This window comes from Apis dorsata, unplaced genomic scaffold, assembly GCF_000469605.1.
Source record: "Apis dorsata unplaced genomic scaffold, Apis dorsata 1.3 scaffold_52, whole genome shotgun sequence".
In the NCBI taxonomy this organism is placed as follows: Eukaryota; Metazoa; Arthropoda; class Insecta; order Hymenoptera; family Apidae; genus Apis; species Apis dorsata.
In genome coordinates this window covers 3,096,017-3,104,266 of record NW_006263353.1, presented here as the reverse complement: position 1 = coordinate 3,104,266, position 8,250 = coordinate 3,096,017, and the positions used below count along the sequence as shown (strand labels likewise).

At 45.8% G+C, this 8,250-nt stretch overlaps 3 protein-coding genes across 4 annotated transcripts in view; all 3 read right to left on the bottom strand.

Moving 5' to 3' along the window:
- LOC102680556 overlaps positions 1 to 1,938 on the bottom strand; it is a 2,470-nt gene extending 532 nt beyond the window's left edge. Inside the window, exons 1-3 of the mRNA XM_031514945.1 lie at positions 1,433 to 1,938; positions 1,078 to 1,256; positions 1 to 277 (exon numbers count right to left, since the gene is read on the bottom strand). The exon at positions 1 to 277 is cut by the window's left edge and continues 29 nt beyond it. Of these exons, the coding sequence (XP_031370805.1) occupies positions 1 to 277; positions 1,078 to 1,256; positions 1,433 to 1,692 (716 nt within the window). The 5' untranslated portion in view covers positions 1,693 to 1,938. The remainder of the gene's footprint in view (positions 278 to 1,077; positions 1,257 to 1,432) is intronic.
- LOC102674776 overlaps positions 1 to 8,250 on the bottom strand; it is an 11,612-nt gene that overhangs the window by 3,168 nt on the left and 194 nt on the right. Inside the window, exons 1-3 of one of the 2 annotated variants that reach the window (XM_031514943.1) lie at positions 8,085 to 8,250; positions 7,914 to 8,016; positions 7,389 to 7,769 (exon numbers count right to left, since the gene is read on the bottom strand). The exon at positions 8,085 to 8,250 is cut by the window's right edge and continues 194 nt beyond it. In XM_031514943.1, the coding sequence (XP_031370803.1) occupies positions 7,432 to 7,769; positions 7,914 to 8,016; positions 8,085 to 8,250 (607 nt within the window). In that variant the 3' untranslated portion in view covers positions 7,389 to 7,431. Of the gene's footprint in view, positions 1 to 7,331; positions 7,770 to 7,913; positions 8,017 to 8,084 lie in introns of those variants that run through there. The other variant, XM_006609315.2, reaches the window with a different exon arrangement.
- LOC102675034 overlaps positions 2,651 to 8,250 on the bottom strand; it is a 34,573-nt gene continuing 28,973 nt past the window's right edge. The window contains exon 4 of the mRNA XM_006609317.2: positions 2,651 to 2,687. The gene's annotated coding sequence lies outside the window, so the exon portion shown is untranslated. The remainder of the gene's footprint in view (positions 2,688 to 8,250) is intronic.

Here is an 8,250-nt window from a genome sequence, read left to right as displayed (position 1 = left end):
CCACCTCCGCCGTAACCGCCATGGCCCCCATCGTCGTGGCTCACTATGTGGCTGCTGCTGTGATGAGGATGCGACACCACCTCGTACGTCACGTGTTTTCCGCTCGAGCTGAGCAACTTCTTCAATCCAATGATGGCGGAGATAACCAGGGCGATTTTCCCGACGAGGAGTGCTTTACCAGCGATGGCGGCGATCGCGCCCAGCGCCAACGGCAACAGGGCTGCAGCCTTTAGGGCCAGAGCCATCATCAGGGGGCCGAGAATCTTCTGGGCTTTCTCTGTGAAAGAATTACTCGTTAAACAACGTTACAATTTTCTCGGTTAACGATCAAGGAAGATTTCGTCAGGATATCAGGATTTGCACAGAAAGAATTTGTTTCTATTCTATTCGAAACAAAATATCGGATAAAGGGAAATAGTAATATATAATAGCGTTTGGGAGGCGATCGTTGGCAATTTTTCGGTCGGGAGGCAGGCGTGGAAAACGACGACTACGATTTCTCATCGATGATTACGATCGCATAATCGTACACGCGAGATATGTTTCTCGTGCATAGAATTTATCTGGAACTTCCCACGAGATAATAGAGGGGGAGGGGAGCGACCTTTCTCAGAATGATACGCGCGGAGAGATCCGTTTAAGTGGAATAGGCGAAGGTCAAGGCGACGTACCCCGTGAACGGAAGAAAGTATGTCAAAAATCTCGCGCGACGAGATCTCGAGAGGAGGTCTGTCCGTCTTTTTCTCTCTCCTCGCTCGCGGGTGATCGCGTCTCCGTTTGTGGGTCCGCTTCGAGGGGAAGCGGAACCAGTTTCTCAGTGGGTCAACGTCTCGCGGCATCCAGCTTCCTCGGCATAGCCGACGTCGCGGTTGAAAAGCGTCGACGAACGACGAGCCTTCGTTCGAAAACTGGTACCGAATTATCAATCGTATCAATCGATACAACAAGTATAATCGCGACTCCTAAGTGGTATGGTACCTGTAGTTCTGATCAGTGATGGATGAATCAAGAGATGAATATACGAGTTGATATGAATGGTGATCGAATCGATTTAAATTAATCGATTGTTGTAATTACTTTTCTTGCCACGACTTTCCACGGCGTTGGAATCGGTGAAATCCTCGAAACTTCGTCCGGCAGACTCGATGGCGCCGAGGATATCGGTCCCCTTGAGATCGACCTTGATGGAATACGTCCTCAAGAATCTGCCCAAGCGGTCGAACAATAGCGTGTCCAAGTCGCTCGACTCTATCGATCTGCAATAACGATGATCACGATAACACGACTCAAATTAATTGAACGTCACGCGCGAAAAGGAAACGAGCTATCAAAATCGTTGAATTATTTAAATAAAAAAATTCTTAAGAACATTTGAGATCGATTAATGATTACTTAACCAAAAGAAAGAAGGAAAGAAAATAAAAACACAGACCTAGGTGCACCTTCCTCGTTGGCATTGGACGTCTTGACAACAGTGATGCCGTCCGTGAGCGTGAAATCCTCCTTGTCGGCGAGCATCTTGTCCACGTACGAGAATACTTTGTACTTGATGCAATTGATCGATTCCTTCTTCAAACAATCGGTGTATATGGTCGCCATGAGGTCGTTCTCGGTTCCAGGCTTGTCATTGGCCGGCAACGCCGCGGCCAGTACCGGAAGTAGCCACAGAACGGTCACAAAGTACTTGCTCATCTTCCTCCTCCGATCAAGATCCTCGACAAACAGTTACGAGAAGAAGAGGAAAAAGAAGATGAAGAAGAAGAAGATGAGGAAGGAATCACCACCGTACGAAAGAAAAAAAAAAATTGGAAAAAAGTCGCTTATTCGATCAATATTCCTCGATACGAATCGCGCGGATAACGAATGCGTGGAGCCACGGAGAGGACGCCAGGATGAGCGTCGATCGAACCTCGTGTGTTACATCCAAAAGAGGTTGCTTTGCTTTTATACCGAAGTATCGCACGAGGGGAGACCTCGTGGGCACAGGCCATCGAGAGTTCGCGTTCGCTTACCATTCCATCTCTCTCTATTCCCCGCGTTGCAATCCCCTCTCTACTCCCCCTCGTTTCTCTCTCTCGTACCCCTCTCTTCGAAGGCCTCCAAGGCCTCTCTACGAGGCTCTCCTTCCCTCGTTGCATCCCTCTCCTTTCCCCGATCCTTGTTATTTCGGCAAGAAATGGCAAAGAAGGAAAAAAGAAGAGGAAGAAGAAAGAAAGAAAGAAGGGAAAAAAGGCTCGTAAACTCGGAAGAGGGACGAGGAGAAGGAGAAGAAGGAGGAGGAGAAGGAACAGGATACGCACAACTTGTATACGCACGCACACACGGTAGTCGTATAAATACAAGGGGATTACATTAGAGGATTATTAAACAAAGAAGTATGGACGCACTTGCATTTTCTTTTCTCCTCGGTTTTTTTTATGATGTTGTTGTCTCGACGATGTGCCTCGATGCAGCACCATCTTCTCTTCTTCTCTTCTTCCTCTTCTTCACCGCCTGCAGCAGACCTACTTCGGTTCGGACTCCATTAAGGTTCTCCTGAGAAGGGAGCCTCGTTCGATTCGAGATTTCAACGAGGGAAATCTACTATACGCATAAGTCGTCGTGGGGATACGTGGGCTCCCTTGTGATTTCTCGCTCGACTTCACGTGTCTCTCCTCCTCCTCTTCTTCTTCTTCTTCTTCTTCTTTGCTGATTCTCTATTATTATTTATTATCGAGGAGCGCGATCCGTGTAATTTTCTTTTTTCTTTTTGCACGCGACGTATCGTAGATCTCGTAAATATACACGTCGATTGTCACGTACACCGCGATCGACAATCGAGGAGGTGTAAGAAAAAAGATGGGATTCGAGCGCGAAACTTTTTCATCGTATCTTTTGGAAAATTTTTGGAAAATGGCGAACCGTTAATTTAATTTTTCTTTAATGGTATTACATTGCTCGATCGCGGGGAATGATGAACGGTGTTACAGTCTGTTGGAATAGTATGACACTGTTTCCAAGTTGTAGGAAGCTACTTTTAGACCGGTCCTTATACCGCTTGTACAGTTAGCCGAGATTTAATGTCGTTAAATTCCTTCCCAACAGGGAAGATATTCGAGGCCACAAATTAAGATATTGTATTACGAAATTAGTATCGTCCCCATAGAGATTGTGAAACACGAATGATTCTTATTCTCGTCGAGAGAATATTGAAATCGATCGACAAAAGTGATTTTATAAGTAAAATTCCGCGTCACAATAAGATGAATGAGATGCGTGAATCTTATTATAAAAGAAACAAGAAAAAAAAGAAATCCACCGATCCATTCGTTTCTGAAAGGTTTCAAAAAAGTACGACGAATTCGATCATTCGTTCTCACCTCTCGAAACGAACAAGTGCGTACAAGTCGTACAATCGTTTCCCACGATTACCCCCACGTTCTCCACAAGCATGGAAACACAACATCTAGCGGATCGTTAATTGCCAGAGAAGTTGACATGGATCGAAAAATTCATCGTCGTATGATGGACGCGAGATATTATCTCGAGAACGGGGTCGCTCACCCATTTACAACTGGGTCGAGAGCCCGGCGTTCGTTTCGGCTGCCTCGTCTCTTTTTTCTTCTTCTTCCTCTCCTCTCTTCACACAGCACACCTGTCTTCATCTCTCCCCGATCCGTGTCCCTTCCAGAAAAAGAGAGAGAGAGAGAGACTCTCGGCCGGTTTCGGGGATCAAGATCGGCCGGCCCTCGAGAACGAATGTCGCCCAAGGCGGAATCATCCACCTGACGCGGCTCTTACGCGCCGGCGAACGCGTGCACGTGAACAAAAGGGAAGGTATAGAGGCTCTGTGGCCACCCTCGATCGCAAAATGACACCTCGATTTCGTGTCGAAAGCGGAGAATAGCGGGGAACAGCCGTGTGGAATGCGTGCACTCGAATACGTGGAAAAGGATGGAACGTAATGTAATCGTTTTAGCGGAATGGAGAACGGTTTCTAGTAGCGATGGGATCGAGCCGATCGCGAGTAGAACGTTGGACAGAAGGAGAATTGGACAATTAGTTTGGAACTTACGTTCCATTTCGAAAGAAAAAGAGAGAAAATTGAATATTGAATAAATCATCGCGTTTTAATTATTCTCTAAAAAATAATATTAAATGATAACTCGGCGCCGAAAATTTTCAATACGAATCCTCGTCTCGCAGGCAGAAACAAGATATATATATATAGAACTCGAACCCATCGCTAGCTTCTAGTGGCAGAAGCCATTCGAGTATCGAGGACATTATGGTTAGAGAACGCGGGAATCAAAGGTTAAGAGCCCGTGTGAGAGAGTAGTGGAGAGGACAGCACACTTTCAACCGATCGGAAAGCTGTTGAAACGTTATCGAAAGTATATATATACGTATATATATATATATACATGGAAGTATATGGTAGCGTTTGGAAGTAAGTCGACGTTGAATGATGGAAACTGTCGTTGATTCGATTCTCGATATTTCGTTTGCGTGGAAAAAGAAGATCTAGATATACGTTATAATTAGATTTGGACTTGAATGGAGACGAGCAGTCTGAGCAAGAGAGGGAGGCTCGAGAGGAGCGGAACGATGCCGCGGGAAAGAGTAACGGGTCAGCTGGCGATTGTTGTTTCGAAATTCACGGTGAAGTTCAAGGTGTTGCGTGACTCGCGTGTATCGATCCCGATATGATTTCCTCTCGAAAGTTGGAATTTAATTTTTCTTTTTTTTCTTCTTCCTTCTTGCTTCTCTCGCTTCCGGATGAACGAAGTTCTATTTTATTTATAAATCACGACGAATACAGGATATCTCGTATGTAAAAGAAAGACGATTTTTCTTCTTCTTTCAATTGCAATTTTAAAATGGACGCGTACAAAAATCGTAATAATCGTGCAGGCTGTTTTAATTCTATCGATTTTTTCTCTTCTCCCCCATAGAATTACCTCTTCCTTGGATTGGGACGACAATCGTTAAAACAAATATACGATACAAATTTACGCAGGATATCATCCCCGCCATTCCTATGCATCGACCTATTTCTAGGCAAACGCGTAAAGCTTGCGAGCTCGGTTGCAAATCGATCGAATAAATTATTTTCGACGGGGGGGGTAACCCGGTTCGGCTCCTTCGAAAATCGATGCGTCTCGAAACTTTCCAATTTCCAACGATACTCTGTTGTATCGGACGGAATCCGTGTCGCGCTTTTACTACATTTTTACCAAGGACCGCCGCCGCGGATTCGAATCACGCCGAACATCTGTCGTGCATCGTCCATACGGAGGGGGAGGAGGGGGGGGGGGGGCGCTAATAACCCGCTAAAGGAAACCGAGGGACCGAGAATCCGTCCAATGCCGAAGAAACCGCGTGACGCACGAGAAACTCGACTTGACTAATCGCGGACTCGAGGAGGAACCGTGCCGAGATTCAGATACGAGCGAGCCATGACTTTGCCGCGTTTACGACTCTCTAATAAACGAGATAGAAGGCCTCTCGCGTTCACGAGGTGAAATTCTTGCTTCTCCGACATCCAGAAGAAAGCCTCTGTTCCGTTCCTTCCTATTCGATCGTTCAAAATTGTTCCAATTTTCCCTTTTTTCTTTTCTTTTCGCGACAAACGTCGCGAATTATCCTTTCTGTAAGATAGATTCCGATTTTTCTGGAAGAAATCGATTCACAGGGTCGATTGCTCATGTATAAATTGGTCGAGGTTGAGTTTATTATATTGAGCCATTTTGTCATACGTCGAATTCAAGGGAAGGAAATAATTTTTAAAAACGATTTCAGATTCAGGAAAAAGAATTATATATATATACGACACTTTTAGTTAAGGAAAAATAATTATTGGGTTTTCGATGCTGATTGCAAGGATTATTGGATTGAGATTTCTCGAAAAGATGAATGATTAATGCATGCCCCTCCTCTGCCACTTTGCCACTAACGAAAGTTCTCCTCTTCCTTTCAGAATAATTCCGCATCTTCTTTTTCCTCGGGATCCCTCGCGATCCTGCCGGATGTAACGAGCCGTGACACTCGTGCTCCTGTTTCCCCTCGATCCTCGTTTCACCTTCGTTCCATCGAACGTTTTATTTCTCGATTTCTGCCATCGAGCGATTTCTTTCTTTCCTCCTTCCTCTTTTTATCTTGACCAATTTATATCTCTTTGGAATTCCAATTCCATTTCTCGTATGAAAATTTCACCACTATCGATCACGATCCGTATAAGACAAGTGACGGACAGCCTAAAACAATAAAACATCCCCCTCCTCCACCCCAAATGTTTCGCAATCCGCGTTTGAAACCACCGATCGAGCATTGTTGGGCTTCGGTGGCCCAGAAACCGGTGGGCAAAAAAGGATTTTTACTGGCCTGGCCCCGGATCGGAAGAAACGGCAATTTCGCGCCAACCTCCTTTCCAGCCGCTCATTTTCCTCTATCTGGGACTTAAGGACATCGGTCGCGCAAGATTTACTGGAATCCACCGACCCGATTCGAACAACGCGACCCCATCGACCCGTCCCATTCCTATTCTCCACGCTTCTCCACCGGATATATCGATGCACTTTCCCCATCGCCGTTCCGCCATCTTGCATCGGGCCTCGTCTCGATTTCGCGGGCCCGGTTTCGAGGCCGATCGCTCTGAAATTTCGCCAAAGAAGAGGAGGGGGACGAGAAAGAGAGAGAGAGAGAAAGGGACGGTTTCGGAGGTTCCTGGAAAGGTTGGAAAGTCGGCGAATGATTTCTCTTTTCGTCGTCCGGATCCGCTAGAATTTTCGATCGAACGAGACTCGAAGATATATATATATTTTATAGGATTCTTAGAAGGAAGGGAAAAATGAATCACTTTTCTCAGTGTTGTTCTCTATTTTTGTTTTTTCTATTAAACCGTGTATTCTCACCGGCGGTTCACACATACATAGTTACATAGATAATCAGGTAGGAAGTTGACAGAGTTCATCTAAATCGTACGTGGACTAGATGGTGTTTCAACTGCGATCGATATGATTAATATTGCGGGGGAGGAATATGCTGAATCGAGGGAGAATCCTCCCGTAGGGAGCGTTCTCTTTTCTTTTTCTTTTCATTACGACTAGCCTCTATCTGTTTGATTCCGAAATCCTGTCAATTTCTTTATATATATTTATATATATAATATATAACATTATTTACACTTGGACTCCCCTGGATGGGGATGGTCGCGTCTAACTATTAGAGACGTGTATCGGATAAATAGAGCGAAATAAATAGATTTTTTAGATCGATTCTCAGGAACTATAAAAAAAAAAAAAAAAGGAAGGGGAAGAACGGAAATGAATTTGCTTTCGCGATCGAGGAAGAGGGTAGAGATGAAGGAGGAAGGAGGAGGAAGAAGAAGAAGAAGGGGGAAGAGGAAGGAGAGAGACGTTTACGCGAATGGAGCTAAAACTTAGAGGAAGATTAATGATGATATCCGGAATACGCTTGGCTCTGCGCGTAGCCGTGAGAATCGTCCCACGAGTTGGCCGAGGACCATCCGCCGCTCGCTACAGGGGCGGCCCAGCCGTTGTTGCCACTTGCCCAACCGTTGTACGGGGTGATGTCGTGGGAATTCTTGGACCAGAGCGCCCTCAGGCCGAAGAAAGCGGAAATGGCGAGCGAGATGAGGGACGCGAAGATGGCCTTCTTCGCTATCAGGCCGATGGCGAAGTACGCGAGGGTGGCCAACGCGCCGATCTTCACTTTCGCTGCGATCAGGAGGGGCAGGATCGACTTGAGTATCTTCTTCTTCCCTCGACCTGCAAACAGAAATGTCTCTTCAATTGAATTTTTCGAACGGAGGATGTTTCTATCTGTTTACTTTTCGTCGATGAATATATCCATATTCCATAATATTCATAAAATGGATCTGGATCTCGATTAAAATTGCAATGAATACGTACCTTCGACGATTTCGTCGACCGCCTGGCGAACCTCTTCCGGCGCCGAATCGGTAATGGCGCGCGCCGACTCTCCAATCTTCTCAAAAGCGGGGGCAAAGTTGATCTGAAGGATTAACAAATTCGAGATTAAGAATAAAAATAAGGGAGGAATTCGTATATGAATCTATTTACCCTGAGGCTGCGACCGGTCAACAATNCCCCAGCCTCCTCGCTGACGAAGTTCTCGAGAGCGGTCTGCCTGTCCGTGACACTGTTGGCCGAGTCGATTTCCTGCTCGTACATCAACTCCTTCCCACTCCTCGAGCTTCTCCCCTGGCTGCGCGCGTTCCTCACCAAG